Genomic DNA, 21,432 nt, shown 5'->3' on the forward strand with positions numbered 1-21,432 from the left:
AGTGCCATGTCCATATCCAGGATCTGAACCAGCGACCCAGGGTCGCTGAAGTAGAACGTGCACACTTAACTGCTGTGCCACCAGAGCCAGCCCCTATATCCCCACTTTAACAAGCAGTTTTTTAAGAAGTCAACTTTGAAGCCAGAATGTCCTGCGTTTGAATCTTACTTCTTGCAGTTATTACCTGCTTGCCATGGACAAGTCACCTCATCTTTCTGAGCCTGCTTCCTGATGTAAAATGAGGACAATACCCATTTTATGATTTATTGTAATATTTAAACGAAGTAAGAACGTACCGGAAGCATCTTTAATGCAGCAGATGTCAACAGGTGGTAGCCACAATTATTTTTATTTTGTAAAGGAAGAAATGAGGATTAAGCACATTTAGGTAAGAAATTACAGGAGTGGAGCTGATCCCAGGTCTGTCTGATTCCCAGGCCAGCATTCTTTATTGATTACATCATAAGGTTGGTAAGCTGTCTTTGGTGAGGGGGTTGGGGCAAGAAGAATGCTTAATTTTTTCCAGTGACATGTATATCCTTCAAGGACACGTGTAATCTTCATTGTTCACTAGTTAGCTATATCGTTATTTTTACTCTGACAATTTGGGGCATGGACAGTATAATAAAAATACCTTCACACTTCAATAACCTCCCAGCTTGTGCCCTGGAACCCACAGCACGAGCTCCGCGAAGAACGAAAAAGGAGCTCACCGAATTCGACCTCCACCAGCACACACAAGGCAGACCCGGCGCCCCGCCCAGATGTTTATATTTTCCTCCCTCGGCCCCGCCCCCGACCACGCGGGGCTCCAGCCACGCCCCCCATCTGGAGTTCCTGGGGCGGACTCGCCTAGCGCCTCAGCCTACCCACAGGGATTCCCTCTTCAGCCAATCGCGTCTGAGCAACGGGCCTGCCCCTAACAAAGATGGCGGTGGAAGCCTCTGTGAGGGCAGACTGATTGAACACCCGAGCCCGCGGCGGACTGCGAAGACAGTTGGTAGCGGCGTGGTCCCGACCATGGAGGAGGGCGGCAGCGCTGGCAGCGGTGGCAGCGACAGCAGCACCAGCGGGAGTGGCGGGGCGCAGCAAAGGGAGCTGGAGCGCATGGCTGAGGTCCTGGTCACCGGGGAGCAGCTACGGTAAGGCGAGGGGCAGTGCCGGGGGGCTCGCGGTGCCACTGCCAGCCCGTGTCCGCAGCGGTCCTGCGCGCACGCGCGCCGTGGCTCGTGGCTGGCGACTCGCGCGGCTGTCCGGGACGGCTGCGGGCGCGTGGACTGTCGGCGCCGCGCTCCGATCTAGCTGCTGCAGCCCGGCGCCCTGCAGACTCCGGACGGGCGCGGGGCTCCCGGGCGGACGCCGCTGAGCGGGTGGTGCACGCTGCGCCCTCGCCCCGCTGCTGCAGCCCTGCACCCCGCAGACGCGCTGCCACCCACCGCGCACCCCCTCTCCCAGGCACCTGGGTGCTGCCGGGCCTCCCAGCTGACAGCCGGCGCCCAGTCGGCCCGGAGAGCCAGAGGGCTCGGTGGGGCCCCCAGCCCAGCCCCTTTACTCCTAGGTAAAAGGAGCCAGCCCAACGATCGCTTCACTTAAGGTTTTCCTTTTTGCTGGCAAGTCTTGCTTCCCTCTCCTGAGCCTCAGCGTTTTCACCTGTAAAGTAGGGCTGATCTGTGCGACTCCCTTGCAGGGCTGTTGTGGGGCTAGACTGAGAGAACATTTCTTAAAAGCTGTACCTATCCCCAAATTGGCACATCCTTATCAATCATCTTTTGGGTCCGCAAGGGGGCGTGGAGACACCTTGTCCGGCTGCCCTGCTGCGGTGCCAGCTGCCCCAGCGCGCACGTTTTGGGCAGCAAGAGTCCACTGGCCCCGGGCTGCTGCAAGAATTAGGCGTCAGCGGGTCTCACCGCGCCCAGGACAGGCAGTGGTCCCATAGCCACCCTTTACCCATCCCATCTTGGTGCTTCTTCTTGGATTCATGTTTGAGAATTGTACTTATGGTCTGACCGGTTCCGCAGCTGCCCTTCTTATGGTCGTAAATCAGTTTGCCAGGGAAAAAAGCCTGGCTCTGCAACGTTTCAGCGGCAACTTGCATGCGGGCCCCTGGCCCAGCCGGAACGACGCGTGCTTTCTGGTTCCTGGCCTACATCTCCAGGTTCATTTTGTTTTCTAAATGCTATGTTTCAGGACCTGAAGGAGAGTATCTTGCAAAGACCCGTGAAGGTTTGGTAACCACTCTGCTTGCACGCTTAGATTGAGGAAGTAAATATTGGAAGTCAGAATTAATTGAGTTTAGTGTTAAAAAAGACAATGGCACATTTCTATTCCTTGATGATTTTTTAATGTCTGGTCAAAGTTAAAGGGAAGAAAAGCTCGTTTTCCTTCATCAAGAATATTTTCTAATTGAAAAAAAATTAGATAAAGCTTTTCTGATTCAATCTGAAACACTTTCTAGGAATTTATTTGCCCCTCATTGCTGTATCGTCTTTTGCAAAGTCCTCAGTTGAGTACTTTTCATTTCCTTTAAAATAACAAATTGCAGGGTGCCTCTCTGGCCAGCAAGCACTGTCTCTTTCAAGATACACCTTCAATTCCCCTTCCTCGAGGGTCCCCAGACCACTTGTTACTCCCCTCCTTCCTCGCCGGGCTCTGTGCTGCTGTGGTTTCCGGGCCATGCTTAGCGCATGGGTAAGAAGACAGAGGGCTCTCTCTCACTCGGGAGTTAGACCGATTTGACTGTGAATTTCTGCTCAGCTGCTTTGTAGCCAAGATTTGGCATTAGTTGTTTTGACCAGAATTTTAAGGCAGAGTGAATTCTAAGTTTGTCACTTAACTAGTGTGGGACCTTGGATAAGTTACTTAACTAAGAATGATGGGTAATAGTGTTGTTGTGAAGATTAGATGAGTTACTGCTTAGAACAGTACCTGGTATACAGTAAGCACCAGGTCAGCATTAGCTGTCAGAGCTCTGTGACCTTGGACAAGTTCATTCACTTCTCTCAGCCTCTGTTTGCTCATCTGTAAAATGGCAGTGAAGCTAAGTTCTTCATGGGCTTGTTGTGAGAATTTGCTCCCAGGCTTCATGTATTAACGAGCATTCAACAAATGGTTGCTGGAATTAATTAGTATTATTGGTCTCTGTGCGTCACCACACAGGACTTTCAGCCAAGCAAGGTCTGGCAGAAGGATCGGGTGGTGGTTCAGAACACAGTATGGAGAACCAGGCCGCCTGGGTTCCTATTCTGCCTCCACCATTTATTAGTTTTGTGACTTGGGGACAATTTACTTAACTTCTCTATGCTTCGGTTTCCACTTCTCTTGCAGGAATTTTGTGAGGTTTAAATGAGATGCTGCATGTAAAAGGCTTAGTAAATGTTAGCTATTTAATTTTACTTTGGAAAATGGTAATCATTGCTTTTTAAAAATCTCAACCATCTTAGCACTGTGCCTAGCACGTAGTAATTACTCAATAAATATTTGAATGACTAGTGTATGTAATTTAATATGCTACTATAAGTACAGATGATATAATATTAAGAATTTAGGGATATAAGAGGAAGTATGCCCTGGCTGCTTGATTACTGGAAGAACTTGTCATGAAGGAGTGGGAATGCAGCCATCCTTCTGTCACTGTCACAACATGTCTTTACATCCCTAGCTGATCTCACAGTCTGATTGTGGGGACTTTGAGAGGTGCAGGCCTCCTGCTTCTAATTGCTTCACACACACACCCAATTCCCTCTGCCTTCTCTTGCTTTTCCATTACTTCATGGATCATCAAAGATGAGGCAAATGAAGGTGATGAGGAAAGCAGAAATGAAGGATTGGGATTTGAGATAAAAAATTTGACTTCCACACCCAGCTCTGTAAATTTTATTTATTTAATATTTATGTATGTATGTGTATATATATGTGTATATATATATATGTATTTTTAACTTGGGCAACTCAGTTAACTCAGTTAGCCTCTCTGGGCCTTGGTGTCCTTACTTGCAGAATGGGAATAATAGTATCCTCCCACATGAGATTTGTGCTGTTGGATCAAATGTGGTATAATATGGGAAGGAACTTTGGAAAATAAATCAATAAACCAAAATTAGTTGTTATAATTATCATAAGCTCCAAATGTGAAATTGAGGGTTGGCTCCATGATCCTGACACTTTGGTAAGGGCGGTTGGTTGCATAAGGACGTGAAATTGAGTAACAGACTTAAAAACATCTCCTGCTTCCTTTTCTGGCCTCACTGCACGATCTTTTTCCTAATCTCTTCCTGCTTTCCTTGTCATAAAAGATTTTACTTCCTTGCCCAATGTATTTCCATGGTTTTGCATCTTAAAAATGCGTTTGGGGGGCCGGCTTGGTGGCGCAGCGGTTAAGTGTGCACATTCCGCTTCGGTGGCCCCGAGTTCGCCGGTTCAGATCCTGGGTGCAGACATGGCACTGCTTGGCAAGCCATGCTGTGGTAGGCATCCCATGTATAAAGTAGAGGAAGATGGGTACGGATGTTAGCTCAGGGCCAACCTTCCTCAGCAAAAAGAGGAGGATTGGCAGCAGTTAGCTCAGGGCTAATCTTCCTAAAAAAAAAAAAAAGCGTTTGGATACCGCTTCACACCCCTAGGAGGCTATACTCAAGAAGACAGATAATAAGTGTTGGAAAGGATGTGGGGAAACCAGAACTGCTGGTGGAAAGGTAAAATGATGCAGCCACTTTGGAAAATACTCTGGCGTTTCCTCAAAGATTAAACACAGAGTTCTATATGGCCCAGAAATTTTACTTCTAGGCATATATTTCAAAGGGATGAAAACATATGACCAAATAAAAATTTGTACATGAGTCTTCCCAGCAGCGTTATTCATAATAGCCAAAGACAGAAACAACTCAAATGCCCATCAACTGATGAATGGATAAACAATACGTGGTATAGTCATACAATGGAATGTTACTTGGCGATAAAAAAAAGTACTGATATTTGCTCAACATGGATGAACCTTGAAAACATTATGCTAAGTGAAATACAGACACAAAGGGCCACATAGTGTATAACTCTATTTAGATGAAATGTCCAGGGGCTGGTCCGGTGGCACAGCGGTTAAGCTCGTGCACTCCTCTTTGGCGGCGTAGATCTACGCACCGCTTATCCAGCCATGCTGTGGCAGGCGTCCCACATATAAAGTAGAGGAAGATGGGCACGGATGTTAGCTCAGGGCCAGTCTTCCTCAGCAAAAAGAGGAGGATCGGCAGCAGATGTTAGCTCAGGGCTAATCTTTCTCAAAAAAAAATTAATTAATTAAATATCCAGAATAGGCAAATCTAGAGACAGAAAGTAGTTACCAGCAGCAGTGGGGAGGGAGAATGGAGGGTGATCACTAATGGGTGGGTATAGTGTTTCTTTTTGGGATGATGAAAATGTTCTAAACTTAATTGTGGTGACGATTTCATAACTCTGTGGATATACTTAAAACCGTTGAATTATATACATTAAATGGATGAATTGTGTAGTATGTGAATTATATCTCAATAAAACTATTACAAAACTATTACAAAGATGACACATTAGAGTGATGAAAGATGAAATATTAAAACTTTTAGAATAAATTTCTTGCTTTCTTTTTTGATTGGCCAAAGAATGCAATAATATTTATCACCAACTCAATAACACATTATTACCACACCAGATGGATCTGATATTTTACATGCATAGTTTTATGGTATTCTCAATACAAAACAGAGACAAGTTGCCATCGTCAAGAACTTTTAGAACATTTCTAATTTTAAGATAATTAACCATATATAAATAATTCAGATTGATGGTGTTTCATATTATGACTTTTCGAATCATTAGTTGTTTTTATGCATTCTCTATATAAATTTTTTGTCTTGAAATTTGCCCATGCAATCATCGCTATCACGCTCTAATTATGACATCCAAAATTCACCTCGTGTTTCTTCTGTGGCCTAATCACAGAGACACTTAAGAAGGAGGTTTGTAATAGAGTATTTGAGTAAAGAAGCCCAACAATCTCACTATTCTCTTTGTAGTAATGGCAGGAATGATGTAATATAACACTTATAAGGCATTTATTGCCTGCCAAGGACTCTTCAAAGTGCTTCGTATATTTTAATGCCTTTAATCTTTACAGCAACTCTATGTAGTTAAATACACGTATTATCCTCATTTTTTCAGATGAGAAAACTGAGGAACAGAGCATTTAAATTAGGCTAAACTAATTGGCCATAGGTTTTCAACTAGAAGGTGGTAGAGCTGAGAGTCTCTTCTCTCAAGCAGGCTGCTAGACTGCAATTTCATGGTGTCCCTAAATAGTGTTTTAGAGGTTTAAAAAAATGTAATGGTAAGACAAATGTAAAACAGAATCATGCATGTGAGAATATCACATTCTAGTGTGACAACTTTTGCAAACAAAGAAGTGAACAAATGACTTTTCCGTTCTGTTGGGAAAAATCTTAATTTATTCCTAGAAGTGTTTATGTATTGACAAGATAGAATGGTCACTTTCTGTACTAACTATTAAACTGGGTCTTCCTTGCCATGTGGTTTTGAAAACTCAGTCTGAACTCCACTGGGTCTGAATTTGTAATCATTTTAATGGGAAGATAAATTGCAGTTCACTGTTTTGCCAGCTGTGAGAATGGGAGTGGGGTGGGGAGGAGAATTAAGAATGTAACGAGGAATGCTTAATTAAGAGCGAAAACGTTTCAAACATTTCAGTTATGCTCATCTACCTAGACTAAATATGCTAATTACAACAGTGTCAGCCAATCACTAAAGCTGGTTCCCTAAAAGCAATTTGCTAGGCAATGAGTTTTAGCTAAATTGTAGGAAATTGCAGTTCTTTCAAATTGTTTGATGTATTTGCCTTTTCGGTCTAACAGACTGCCTTTCTAGACTCTCACAGCCTTGCTATTGCCTTTTTCATAAAAATACCTTCAATAAATGTTGAGTTGCTTTCCTGAATTTTCTTTGCAAATGTTGATGCCGTATGCAGATAAAAGGTAAAAATCAGCTCATGGAACCAAAGACCAAGCTACAATAAGTAAATATGAGATATGGCATTTAGAGCACACAGAAGAGAAAAAGGAGAAATGGTTCATTTTATTGCACTTTGAACTTAAGGAACTTTAAGGTGGGCATAGAGAATGTCTTAGGGGGTCCCCCTGCTGGTGACCATTAATATGGAAGCTCAGCTCTACTAGACGTTAACTGAAAGCAATAGCAGGAAAGCTGATAGGGACATCTAGGGATCGAAACAGAAGGAATATACTTTTATTCTTCCAAACAGCACAAAAGATATCCTGGAGTCAGGAAATGACTGTGTGTTCAGATGAAAAAAAGGGAGAGCTTCAGGAAGTGGGGAGTCATCATATTTGGAGTCAACGCAGAGAAGCTTAGCGTGGAAAGTTGAATTGCCTTTGAATCAGACGCTTTTCCAATGTGCAGACCCTGTTCCTGTGAACATCTTTTCTGCTTCACAGATTGGATGTGAGGGTGGTGAGCACAATCCTGACACATAGCAGGCCCTCAGTAAAGACTACTTTCTTACCTGGAGAGAGAGCATGTGAAAGGACTTTGTCACTTGCAAAAAACGTCAGGCAAGTGGAAGATGGTTAGTAAGTGCTCAATAAATGATTGTGGAGTTATTTTATACCCTTATGCACTTACTTGCATGTAAACCATTTTTTTAAATTATTGGAGTGTTAATTATTTATGAATAATATATTTGTGATTACTTTTCTAAAAGGCCAGTGCTGATATTTAAGTTATTTCTTCCATCAGCTTTGGAATCACTAAACCTGAAAATAAGTTAAATACACCTCAAAGGAAGAGACAATGAGGTAAAGGAAGATCATTCTCCTCTCCTGTTGTTTCTAGTATTCATTTGGATCAGGAACTCATTTTTAATTGAGGTAACACTGGTTTATAACATTATATAAATTTCAGGTGTACATCATTATATTTAGACGTCAGGATAAACTACATTGTGTTCATCACCAAGGGTCTAGTTCCCATGTCTCACTGCACACATGTGCTCCTTCACCCCTTTCTCCCTCCCCCCACCCCCTACCAATAGATTGGTAACCACCAATCTATTCTCTGCATCTATGTGTTTGTCTATTGTTGTTAATGTTTTCTATCTTCCATATGAGTGAGATCATAAGGTATTTGGTTTTCTAATTCTGACTTTTGCTTAGCATAATGCTCTCAAGGTCCATCCATGTTGTTGCAAATGGCAAGATTTCATCTTTTTCATGGCTTAGTAGTATTCCATTGCGTGTGTGTGTGTGTGCGTGTGTGTGTGTGTGTGTGTGTATACACACACACACACACACCACATCTTTATCCATTCGTCCTTTGATGGGCACTTAGGTTGTTTCCAAGTCTTGGCTATCATGGTTAATGCTGCAGTGAATATAGGGGTGCATGTATCTTGTTGAATTAGTGTTTTTGTATTCTTTGGATAAATACCCAGAAGTGGAATTGCTGGATCATACGGTAGTTATATTCTTAATTTTTTGAGGAATCTCCATACCATTTTCCATAGTGGCTGCACCAGTTGACATTCCCACCAGCAGTGTACGAGGAACTCACTTCCCTTTGTTAGGTGGTGTGTCTTAAATGGTTGTTTTTTATGAGTTCAGTGATTAGGGAAGGACAGAGGAAACAGAGATCAACTATCTTTCTACACAGTAAGTCATCACACTTTTCTATCTTCTTCTCATTATCTACCAAGGAGAGGTGGGTTCCAGATCTGAGATTCTTGCTCCAGTATTTATCAGCCTTAACCAAAATCGGAAGCTTGTGTCAGTGACTGTTTTTATGGATTATTAGATACTTGGCATTATAAACAGTGGAGTCAGAGTTGGGACAGAGGGCTTAGTGGGCCAGACAGCATGCTTGCAAGCAGCTGTTCCCAGTGACAGTGCCAGCAGGGGCAACAGGACCTATTTTCATCAGGGCTGTCCAGGATGATTCCATCTTGGAAGACTCCAGAGAGAACACTTACTTAGTCAGGTCTGCACAAAGAGTCACTTTTCTGTAGCTTTTAAAATATTTTTAAGGTTGGATAGGAGAGGCGAAATGGAGAGAGAAAACATACCCGGGAGCGTGGGACAAGATATTCTTTCATGTCCGCGGTTTTCAGATCACAGCTGTTGCTAGGGTGTGGCAAGAGGAGACAAATGCCAGGGCCCCCAGCTCGGGGCAGCTGCAGAAGAGGCGGTAGTTAGCAGCTAGCACCACTGGGGAAAGGCTCAGATCTTTCCACTCATAAGCCTTAGCTGCTTCTTGTGGTTCTGTTAGTGTTGTTGTTTGCTTATTTGTTTTAATCCTGATGACACTGTCTCCCTGCAATACTTGTACCTACAGACTTCTGATTCTAATATTTACTCAGAAATTCTTTTTGAGACAAGAAGTGGCAGGGGCTGGCCTGGTGGCGCAATGGTTAAGCGTGCACATTCCGCTTCGGCGGCCCAGGGTTCGCCAGTTCGGGTGCAGACTTGGCACCACTTGGCACACCATGCTGTGGTAGGCGTCCCACATATAAAGTGGAGGAAGATGGGCATGGATGTTAGCTCAGGGCCAGTCTTCCTCAGCAAAAAGAGGAAGATTGGCAGCAGATGTTAGGTCAGGGCTAAGCTTCCTCAAAAAAAAAAAAGAAGTAGCCCAGTACCCACTTAGATCTTGGCCTTATTTAGATCATCCAGCTCTGTGAGACTCTCCTTTAGGTGGTGAAACTGTTGCAGCTACAGAGAACTGAATCCTGTGCTCTGCAGGCAGATCAGTCCTAGCACAGAATGCATGGTAGCTACTCTGATCTTAAGGTTTGAGAAACAAATGAACATTCTCATGAACACTCTCATCAAGAGACAAGTTCTCATTTCATGCTATCCTATATTCATTAAGGTTCGATTAGTCACTGAATTTTATTATGTGTGAAACGTGGCCATTTTCTCACAATTTGTGAAATTTTGGAGGAATACGCTATGAATGGTGTCTTGACAGAAAAAGCAAGGAGGATTGAGAAGAGGGTAGTGTAGAGAGATGTAATTACGTGCTGGTACAAGAACAACCAATATATGAAAGTGCCAATTTACAAAGCAAATATATTAAGAAAGAATTGTTTTTTCCATATGAAAGAAGAATTTAGCACATATTTCCATTGAGGATCCTGGGTTAGTTTGCTATTTAAAATGCAATTCTCTTTATAAGATTTGCACACTATCTTCAGGCACATATATTGAGTGCAGGAAAGCATGAATTTCTTGGATTGTAGAAATACTGTTATTTCCCAAGAGGAAAGGAGAATGGAGTAAATTTGGATCTTCTTTTCATTGATTTTTTTTAAGTTCTACTTACCTTTTCCTCTTTAATGTTTCCATAAATAAAAGTGACTTTCACAGAATACATTCACTGCAAAAAGCAAAGGTCGATTCCCCGTGGTGATACATGACTGTTTTTTATATTGATGTGTAAAGTGCTCTTATATTATTTTTAGTTCAGTTTTAATAAAGTAGATAAAACAAGACTTTACCAAAGCTCCTTATTGTACTGTTTTCTTTTTTTGTAAGATTTTATTTTTCCTTTTTCTCCCCGAAGCCCCCCGGTACATAATTGTGTATTTTTAGTTGTGGGTCCTTCTAGTTGTGGGTCCTTCTAGTTGTGGCATGTGGGACGCCGCCTCAGCATGGCCTGACAAGCGGTACCAAGTCCGTGTCCAGGATTTGAACCAGCGAAACTCTGGGCCGCCAAAGTGGAGCACACAAACTTAACCACTTGGCCACAGGACCGGCCCCTACTGTTTTCTTAAGACTGACAACAAAAAAGCAGTTTAGAGATGAGGTTTTAAGGGAGTGTGATCTAATGCATAACCATAATTCACTTCTCCTCACAGTTGTTAGGATTTATTTTGTTTATTTATTTTTTGTGAGGAAGATTGGCCCTGAGCTAACAGCTGTTGCCACTCTTCCTCTTTTTGCTTGAGGAAGATTGTCACTGAGCTAACATCTGTGCCAGTCTTCCATTTTATGTGGATGTGACCACAGCATGGCTTGACGAATGGTGGTACATCCTTGCCTGGGATCTGAACCTGTAGACCCCAGACCACTAAAGTGGGGCGTGCAAACTTAACCACTATGTCACTGGGCCGGCCCCAGGATTTATTTTATTAATGAGTGGGTTGTAAAATCTGATAATCAAACATGACAGTGGATATCACCTGAGTCATCACGAGAGAGGATGAGTAGACCTTGGCAGCCACGAGAAAGAGCATTCATCCTGCTGCCAGACTTACCAGAGCCAGAAGTTATCACAAAGTACTTAAGAACATCTGAATATAAGGAACAAAAGTGAGCTTGAGCTTTTTCCTCCAATACTTTATTATGAAAAGTTTCAAACATACAGAAGAGTTTAAAGAATTTTACAGGGACCACCCTTCTATCCACCACTGAGATTCCACAATTAGCATTTTGCCATGCTCGCTCCATCGCATAACTGTCCTTCTATCCGTTCTTCTGTCCAGCCATCAATTCATCGTATTTCTTTAAGGCTTTTTGGAGTAAGTTGCAGACAATAATCCCTTAAAACCTTCAACATGCAATTGACTAACTAGTATTCTCTATTTGCTTATAGTTTTTTTAAGAGATACAGTTTATATACAATGAAATGCACCATTTGCGTATTGACTAAGGCATCCATCTGTGAAACCCAAACTCCTCTCCAGGTGTCTTTGAATGCTATTGGCTGCAAGCAACAGAAAATCAACTTAAACAATTTATTGACTTCCATAACTAGAAGTCCAGGAGATGTGATGCCTTGAAGCTTAATACGTTCTCTGTAGTTCAGTTGGTTCTCTCCTGTAGATCTTTCATGTGTCAGCTCTTTCTTTGGTTGGCTGAATCCTTAAGTCAGTGGTGGGAAGGGAATTTCAGGCCTCACATTAGCTCATAATAATGTCCAGGGGGAAGAGAGGAAGTATTTCCACCCAGGATTCCAAACACGATTCCTGATGTTTCCTCTGACTAGGCTGCTTACGTCACATGCCTGCTCATGAACGAATGAGGCTGTGGCTCGGCGAGTGGATGACACAGCCAACCAGTTATCTCCCTTCTAAACACACACTCTTTCTCTCTCAGAGGTCACTCTACCATTCACACACAAGCCTCTTCTACCACTTCTAGAAATTTTTTGCTTGCTCGTATAGTTTTCTTTTACTTTGAGAAAGGGAAAAAAAGCACTAGTATAGGTCGTTTTGAGAAAGAGAATAGTATAACCTGTTACAAAATACTCCAGTAGAAGCACAAATCTTTTATTTCTTTACAAATGTAAAACTATGATGCAGAAAGTCAAAACTGTGGGACGTAAATACTTGTATTCAATACAGATGACTATACATCAGCTCATTTTGTAAGAATTTCTTTAAATCTTATTTTAGTTGGGTGCTACCATTTCTTCACTTGCTCAGTGCGTATTTATTGAGTGCCGTATTATATGTCAGGTGTTACACTACTTGCTGTGAGTGATACAAAGTGGAGTAAGAGAAAGTCCTTACTCTTGAGGAGCTCAAACTCTATCCTGTCTTGTCTTAACAAGTGTGTTTACAAAGTAGAAATCATGACCTAAGGCCACGTTACATTAAAGACAGGCATTCTGTTTATCAGTAAGAAAAAACCTAAAAGCTGGAAAGAAATGGCCATATGTTTTACCTGTTGTCTTCTTAAAGTCCCTGTAGCATTTATTTTAAAATGTTATGTGTTTTATTGGAAAGAGAACACAAAATCACGTTTTCCCCTGCCTAGGAGACAGAAATGACTCTTCCAATTAGAATAACCAAAGGATACCATATGCATATATAATTATGATTCTTCTGAAATAATACTGCGCCCTTAGAATTATGATACTGTGATGTTAGAATTGTCATGTATCAAAGCTTTACCTCCTTTTCCTTTCCAGAACTCAGCAGAAATGTTGGAAAGCTGAAGAAAAGATTTGATTTTACTTTTTGAAGCCAGAAGGTGGCTCAACAGTGGCATGAAAGGCTCTGCCATCCTGTTGTCATCCATGCAGGATCCCTCTCAGTGCCTCATCACTAGTTCTCTAAATAATCTGTGAACCCCACCTGGGTGGTGGACCCTGGGTTAGGTGCTGGGGACGAGACTTGGCCCTTCATTTCCCAGACTGCCCTCGGTGAAAGCTGATATCTCTCAGAGTTTCAAGGCCACACTTTTGACCTCCTGTGGATCAGGGACTTTACATTCACTTTCGTGGTTCAAGATTTCCAAACCATGAGATCAACCATATGCAAAATAATAAAAAGAATATAATTCTAAAATTGCGTTTCTCGGCCTGCTTAAGGCAAGAGTCCTTTGTTTATATGTATTTGTCCTGAGGCAAAATTAATTTCATGGAGGGGTGGATACCTCAGAGGAGTGGGAGCTACAAGGATGCCTGGGTGGGATGAGCAAATATCATATACGTATTGCATGAATCTCATGAATCAAGCGTACTCCTTGTATAATAAATTTATTAAAAATCTGAAGACATAATGACTATAATTCAATAAATTCATCTATTCAGAATTTAGTTTAATAATAAATATAAAATTGAGAGACATTAAAATGAAATTATTCAAAATCTAAGGATAGGGGAGTATTGAAGATGCTATCAGGCATTTATGGCAAAAGACACTTAGGAAAGGAAGCTATGCTTCTGGCATAAGGGAAGATAACTACCTCCTGCAGGGCAAGGGGGCTCAGTGACAAAAGAGGGATGTAGGCCACAACCCTAGGAGAACAGTTGTGACTCCGGTGGTGATGAGCAGCCTACGCTGTGGGAAACCAGGCCCAAAGGGGGCCTTCAGGTCCTTAGCTGCCCTGAATGTGCTGCTCTTCCCTAACAAGCTTGTGGCAGTAGTTTGGTCCAGTACAAAGATCTCAAAACGGATAGAGAAATTTGGGACAAAAAAGTTAGAGATGATGATAGTTACTGTAGAGGAGGTGATCAAGGTATATATTTTTATATGTGGGTTGTAAAGAGAGAGAGGGTTGGACAATTTAGTCATTTACTGAGTAATAAATAAAATGTCAGGTCCTATTCTGTGCATTTACATGTATATTACTTCATTGAATCCTGGTAATAATTCTATTATCTCCATTTTAAAATGGCATAAACTAAGGCATGAGCAATTTGACCAAAGTCACATAGGTGGTAAGCGTGGAGTTTGGTTTTGAATCCAGGTCTCTCTGAGTTCCTACTATGTGCATAGAACTGTGGAAGTAACTGTAAAATATCAAGAGGTAAGGCCCATCCTTCTTGCCTTCAAGTCACGGTCTAAGTGGGGTAGAGAGGGGAAAAGGCATATGCGTTTAAGTGGTATATAAGGCCAATATATACAGTGGTTTAAACAATAAAGGGGATTTCGTGGCTTATGTAACGTTAAATTTCAGAGCTAGGTAGACTTCGCATGAGATTTGATCAGGATTCTAGGTCTATTTCTCTTAAATTCTCTTGATTCTGCCCTTCTCTGTGCATTAGCTTTGCCTTCATGAAGGCTTCTTTTGTAGTCATGTGATGGCCACTGGCACCAATAAAGACTGAAGAGAGAGGCCTGGCTGTTGTCAACCATCAAAAAAAGTCTTAAGCTTTGATGTTTTGGGACCATCTTAACTCAGACTCACAAGATATTAAAGCAGAGCAAAGTTCTTTACTGGTTGTCTCAGGCTTATCCATCTGCAATATTGAGGCGAGGAGGATGGTATTACCCTGACTACCTTAGGTCAATCGGGACCCCCCTTGAGGATAGAGGTGGGATCATTCCCACTCAAAGAGCATAGCTGCTATAATGTGGAGAAGGGTTCATTGAGTGTCGGGAAGACGAGCACAAGGTCTTCCACGAAAGGTAATTTGGGTTCAATGATGAGAAACTAGTGAAAATTTTTTGAGCAGGGTTTGAAGTGATGAAGGCAAAACTTTAGGAGACGTAATTTAAAGTTGGGAGGGGGGAGCTCATACAAAGAAGAAGTGCCCACCGAAAAGCCACTCGAAAGATACAGCTTGGGAAGGGTTAGGACACATTGGCATACATGTTGGACTCTACTGTTGTCACCGTAAGTTTCCCCACAAATCTTCCCACCATTGATGATCTCCTGTTCATCATCCATATGCTCCCTCCCTCATCTCCTACCCCTCACCACTCTCTGATTTAGAAGATATGTCTCTAGTATTCAGGATTTGCTCAGTAATAGAAGTAAAATAGAGTTTTCAACATATGACTAGAATGGCAAGTGGCACAGGTTCAAATTGTAAATTGATTTTTGTATCACTCGGGTTTTGACGTCTTTCCAAGTAACACCTCCACCCGGATAGAGTCCTAGCCAAAGCTGTATAAAAGTTCTCTCTTTGTTTAAGCAAAGCTGCTTTAGGAATAAGATGCAGACGTTCTGGGAAAGTTGCAAAGGGTTCTTTACTTATATAACTAAAAAAGGTCTTTCAGGTCAATATATCTTGTCAATTTTTTTTGTCCCTTCTTCATAAATTGGAAATGGGAACTACCTTTGATTATCAAGAAGGGAGGTTTTCCTCCACTGTTAATACAATTTAAACTTATATCTTAGTGTACCGTTGCATTGACTTTACAATAGCGACTGGCATTAATTTTTGTATCGCATCTTACCGTAAAGATAACTAATAGGAATAAATCCAAATAGAAGTAGTTTTATTCTTGCATAATACTGCATGAGTTTAGCTTTTTATTCTTCAAAAGGGGTGGCGTGTGTACAAATGCAGCAAACCTTTTGGACTCAAGTACTGACAAGGAACTGTGATATAAAAAGCGTGATTTTTCTGATGCCTGTGTTGACTACAAAAGAGAGAAGCTCCAGTTAAACCCATTGAGAGGCATCCATGAAATCTAAGAAGCTGGGCTTGTAGCCAACACATTTGTCTACATGTTCACCATTTGCTGACTTCGCACTAATGAGGGCTTTAAGCCAAGAAGAGCGGAGTCTGATTACTCAGGACTTTATTTTAACTTACAATTACATCTTTTAAGCAAAAGAGTAGTGGTTAGGGCCAGGAATTCCTTAGAAACCACTATTCCGATGCACCAGGATTTGTTGAGCCATTTTATCGTGGGATAAAATGATTTGATTATTTACATGCTTAATTAACCAGAGGGAATATCTTCAATAGTCTTCCTGTTAGCTCCATTTTGGGTGGCTCTTTTGCTGCTAGATAATTTCATTTCTGAAAGGGGAACACAGAGGAGAGGAAGTTGGTTTGGCTATTTGTCAGCAGTTCTAGAAGAATGTTTATTCAGGGAGGAGTTGGAAAACTGTGAGAATTTGGGGATTAGCTGGACATTTTCAGTTCTTTCATGTTGTCCCTATCGCATCTATATTCTAAGATTTCCTGACTGGAGCCAGACCTCCTGAGGCTGCTCGGGGGAGGGGGAGTGCCCTCTTGAGGATCTCCTCTCCCTGGATCCTAGAGATTCGGAACATCTTCCGTGACCCGTAACTCTTCTCCCCTGCCAGTGCTCCTCTGCTGACCCTCTAACCTCTGCCAGAAAAACTCTTAGTGGCCAAGACTCAGTCCCTTCATGAGCCTCTAAATGTGTGGGCAGTGGGGGGAAGGCCACCATCAGCACAGCAGTCACACTTATGGAATCTAATATACATCTGGGGAAATCTCTGCAATTCTTACTGGTGGCTTATGTGAAAGGACATTTTATCATGAAATTTAGCCTAGCAGTCCTTAAAAGAACACCCACCTATAATACAATATGATAGTTTGCTTTACTTTGTAGTCAAAAATGCTATTCCTGACAGAGCATAGAATTTTTAATTACATCGTCTGGGGAGCCCCTGGAGATGGGCCTTCATGTCCACTATGCCTAGTATGTAACAAAGAAAACACTTATTTAAAACTATGCATTAGTCTATTCAGAAACTTGTTCAAAGATTAAATTTGAGAAATTCAGTTCGTCACCTAGAACTGCATTCATTAGAATGCAGACATTTTGCAGTATTAGGCTGTGAGGCCTTGAGAATCCTATCTTACCTGTGTGGTCTGAAGTGCCTCCCGTGGCAGTAGGATTGTTAAATTGAAGTATGTGTTTCTCACAGAGCAGGTGTTTCCTTCTCTAAGAGCCCTGACTTCCAGTTTGATAAGTCTCCTGGAGGAAGGTCAAGGGGATGGCAGGCCTGGTTCCCCTTCCCCTTCGGACTTTTAGGAAGGAGAGGTGTAAGCAAAGGTGACACCTTCTACAAGGAGGTCCACGTCCTATTGCCGAAGTTCTTAGTCTAGTGACTTAACAGAATGAGTGCTCCTCCCCCTTTGAACCTTCCAGTACCTTGTGCAGGCTTCTATCAGGGCATCTACAACCCTTTCTGTTTTTGTCCCCCTTGTGTGGCGAGGGGTGTGGAGGTGAATACTATGGTTTTATGGTGTGAATTAAGGAACACCTTTACTGAGAACCCATAAATACAAGGGGTCAGCAAGAAGGGACAAATAGTCCTCCATTCTCTCATTAGCTTACAAAGAGTTGGGCACAACCTGAAGCTGCCTGGCATGTTAGCGTGTTTCTCTTCCACAGGAAGGATCCTGTCCCCCTGCTACTCAAACTTCCTATAGTACAAGCATGAGAATGACCTTATCTTGGGGGCACAAATAATGTGGACTCAAGCCCTAAATGACTGAGCTGAGAAACGCCACATGTTCAGCACCTGGAGACCTTGGGGGCTTGTCTGAAGCTGTGACGCCCCTCCTGCTGGGGAAAGGAGGCCACCACTCGTAGGGGAAGCTGGGTTTGGGTGCAGCCCCTCCTACTGGGGAAAGGCTAGACTCCCCATTCCAGCCAGCTCCCTGCCTCTCAAATCAAGCCAGGTATCTGAGTTCCCATCCAGAAATTCTGCGTGTCCCTCTAAGCTGGCACGTCTGTGCACTCGCCGAGGTGAGGTTCAGCGCCTTATTCATTCTTAGGTCCAAAGCTTCCGTGTCTAAAATCCAGGAAGACACATACCACATTTCAGTGCTACAAGTGCATTTTGATGTACTCTGAAAGTTTGAAATGAGGACTTTAAATTTTACCTTATTTTATAAATGAGGGTGTTTAGTTCAAAGGTTAAACTAGGTTCTGTCTTTTAACTTCTGGCTCTCTTTTTAATTGCTTAACACTGAGCTTCCATCTATTTTTCTTCTGCCAAGGTAGGTGCATAAATCATCCCTTGGCAGTAGATTGTAAGTTTTGGTTTTTTTTTTAATATTTTTTAGATTTTTATTTTTTCCTTTTTCTCCCCAAAGCCCCCCAGTACATAGTTGTATATTGTTCGTTGTGGGTCCTTCTAGTTGTGGCATGTGGGACGCTGCCTCAGCATGGTTTGATGAGCAGTGCCATGTCTGCGCCCAGGATTCGAACCAACGAAACACTGGGCCGCCTGCAGTGGAGCGCGCGAACTTAACCACTCGGCCACTGGGCCAGCCCGATTGTAAGTTTTTTTACTATGCTATTTATTGGTTTGGTATTATTTATATTTTCTTTTAGCCTTCTCAATAAATAATAACAAGAATAATAACCTAATAATAAGCAGTATTCATTGAATATTTACTGTGTGCCAAATAGTGTGATAGGCATTTTACATCAGTTGTGTCATTTAATCCTCAAGTAGGTATCATTAGTCCCATTTTAGAGATGGGGACACCAAGGCATAGAGAGATGAAGAAACTTGCCCAGGGTCATAAAGCCAGCAAATGGAAGAGCTGGGCTTTGCAGCTCCACAGTGTCCCATCAAAAGCCATGCTCTTAGAGTTTACAGGCTGAGGACGCAGCTGGGCTCACCCCTAAGCCCTTGAAGCCTGGAGGTCAGAGGCGAAGAATGCCCCGGCCACTGTGGACATGGAACCTGGACCTTCGGAATTTGACTTGTCTCTGACTATGTGTTTGTGTTGGGCAAAAATTAAACTTACATATATAATAATGTCTACCACATACGTGAAAAAGATGAATAGCAACATTAATACATTTAAAAATTAAGAAATATTTAAAAGCTACAAAAACTTGGGCTAGTTGTGTGAATAATTAGCTATTTACACTACTGAATAGCCTAATTAACAGGAAGCATACTGGTGAGTATGTATACATGAAATATGTCAGATTAACCTTTGTGTATTTTACTTGAAGATAATAGTAAATACTCTTCACCTATGGATTGTTTATTAACTAAAAATATTAGATGTTCTGGAATGTGAGTCCAGTGGGTCATATTTTAGGCTCTAGAAGGAAACTTATTGCTGCTTTTCTGTGATGTGAAACTCTAGGAAGATGCATATCCTCAGACTTATGTTTTACACATAAGGAATAGGTTAGTCAGTAGAATCTCATGCAAAAACATTAAAAAATGTTCCAAATGTTATTTGGTACATTTTAGATTAAGAGCTTTTTAAGGTACGGCTCAATTTCTGTTTAGAGCTAGAATAAAGTTTTACTTACTTAACTGTAGATCCTTACTGTAAATTCTAATAGAGAGCCTTTGACTCATTGTTCTCAAAGAGTGTAAGTTGAAATAGCAAAATAAGCACTGGACATTTAGTTCAAGACCATCTTCCTTCCTTTGTAGGAATGAATAAGGCAACAATTTTATGATCAGGGCTGAATTTTTCACACCAGACCTTGAGATTTGGTAGAAAATAGATTCTGTAGTTTAGGTGTTGATTTTAGGATTACAAGAATGCACAACTCTAAGGGTTGGAGAATCTTGGATTCAAGACAGAATAAGCATAAAGATTTTCTAAGATGTCGGGGGATATTTGGGTATAATGCTGTAATTTTCGAGTATTCTGAGAGAAAAGAGTTGCTGTAGGAGAAGAGAGGATGAGGAATATTTTAAAGGGGGATTTGTGATCTTGGAATGGGTTCTTGAATAAATGGCATCTCTCAGTAGATCCAGGGCTCTAACTGAGCACTCTTGTTGACTACATCGATTTATAGTTCTCAGTTTCCTTTTCCATAAAATGGGAAGAATAAATAGGGTGCTTGAGTTACGTGCACGTAAAGTTCTTAGAATAAGGCCTAGTATGTAAGGAACACTCGTTGTTAGTTGTTGTTCCTGCTATTAATAATAGTAAATAGGTCAACATGGCTCAGAGTTAACATTCTGGAAGGACCTTTTCTTCGATTATGAAATGAGAGTGTACTCATTTATTTGATGTTGAAGTGATGTTAAAAACGTGAATTTTTAAGTGACATATGAAAATCAATCATGTCTGTCGGGGATAGGCAAAAACTACGGCTGGTGGGCCATATGTGGCCCACTGCTTGTTTTTGTAAATAAAGTTTTATTGGAACACTGCATTGCCCATTCATTTACATATTGCCTATGGCTGGTTGCATGCTACAACAGCAGAGTTAAGTAGTTGCAACCAAGACTGTATGGCCTTTAAAGCCAAAAATATTTACTATCTTGTCCTCTATAGAAAAAGTTTGCAACCCTTGATGTATACCCAAGAGAGAGAAAGTGTGTGTGTGTGTTTTGCACATGGTTATATTAAGGAACACATATAGAAGTTGATGACATTCTTCCAAACAAGAGATGAATATTTGGCAAACTTATAAATTGATTTTGAGAAGCTTTGGTGTTTATTGTTTCCATTTTAAAAGACATATTTTTTAGTAGGAAACCAAGTTTAGAAACATTCTGATAACTTTGTTCAAGGATAAAGACTTTACTTAAATAATTAGCCGTATAGAATCCTAAACCATTTGTTTTCTAATTATCTTCCCCTAGCATGGATGCCTAATACCTATTGCGCTCATACAGAACATTAGTCATGTATATGCAACTATAGGTTAGTGGATGTTCTCTGTGCAGTTTCGCCAAAAGCCCATATTTCTTTTGGTAAAACTCATATCAAGACTATGTGTTGCTGTTCTAACCAAATGTGAAATGTTCACTTTATTTTCTCCCATTTTCTTTCTTCACCCAATCCTCTGTCAGCCACTACAGATTTCACAATAGTGTTATAGGTAGAAACTCATATTATTCTTTAGTTTCTCCTTATCCTGTGATATAATGCTTTCTTCCTTCTGTCACACGTTGAGCAGCTGCATGTTGATGTTATGTTTTCAGGCTTCTTCACACCATTGGACCAGCAATGATGCTAGAACCCTGTTATTATTTAGTTGGTCTGCACTTTAACCACTTACAAAGGGAGTTTCTTCTCATCTCTGGTAATTCTTGCTCTTGGTCTGAGGACCTAATCTAGGAACTGAATAAAGCCTCAAGAAGGAATTTCTTGCTCTTCTCGTTCATTTCCATATCTTCTTTGAACGGGAAAAGTGGTCTTTCAGTTGAACTAAGAACGCGTGCATGCACTCATTTGGACACTTAACACAGGCTTGTAGAAGTTATTGTTGTACTTCTG

At 41.6% G+C, this 21,432-nt stretch overlaps 1 protein-coding gene across 2 annotated transcripts in view; it reads left to right on the forward strand.

Moving 5' to 3' along the window:
- The first annotated feature begins 809 nt into the window (after nt 1–809).
- Nucleotides 810–21,432, forward strand: part of DEPTOR (DEP domain containing MTOR interacting protein) — a 144,435-nt gene continuing 123,812 nt past the window's right edge. For both annotated transcript variants that reach the window (XM_008514739.2, XM_008514740.2), the window contains exon 1: nt 810–1,142. In XM_008514739.2, the coding sequence (XP_008512961.2) occupies nt 1,021–1,142 (122 nt within the window). In that variant the 5' untranslated portion in view covers nt 810–1,020. The remainder of the gene's footprint in view (nt 1,143–21,432) is intronic.

Source organism: Equus przewalskii, chromosome 8, assembly GCF_037783145.1.
Source record: "Equus przewalskii isolate Varuska chromosome 8, EquPr2, whole genome shotgun sequence".
NCBI lineage: Eukaryota > Metazoa > Chordata > Mammalia > Perissodactyla > Equidae > Equus > Equus przewalskii.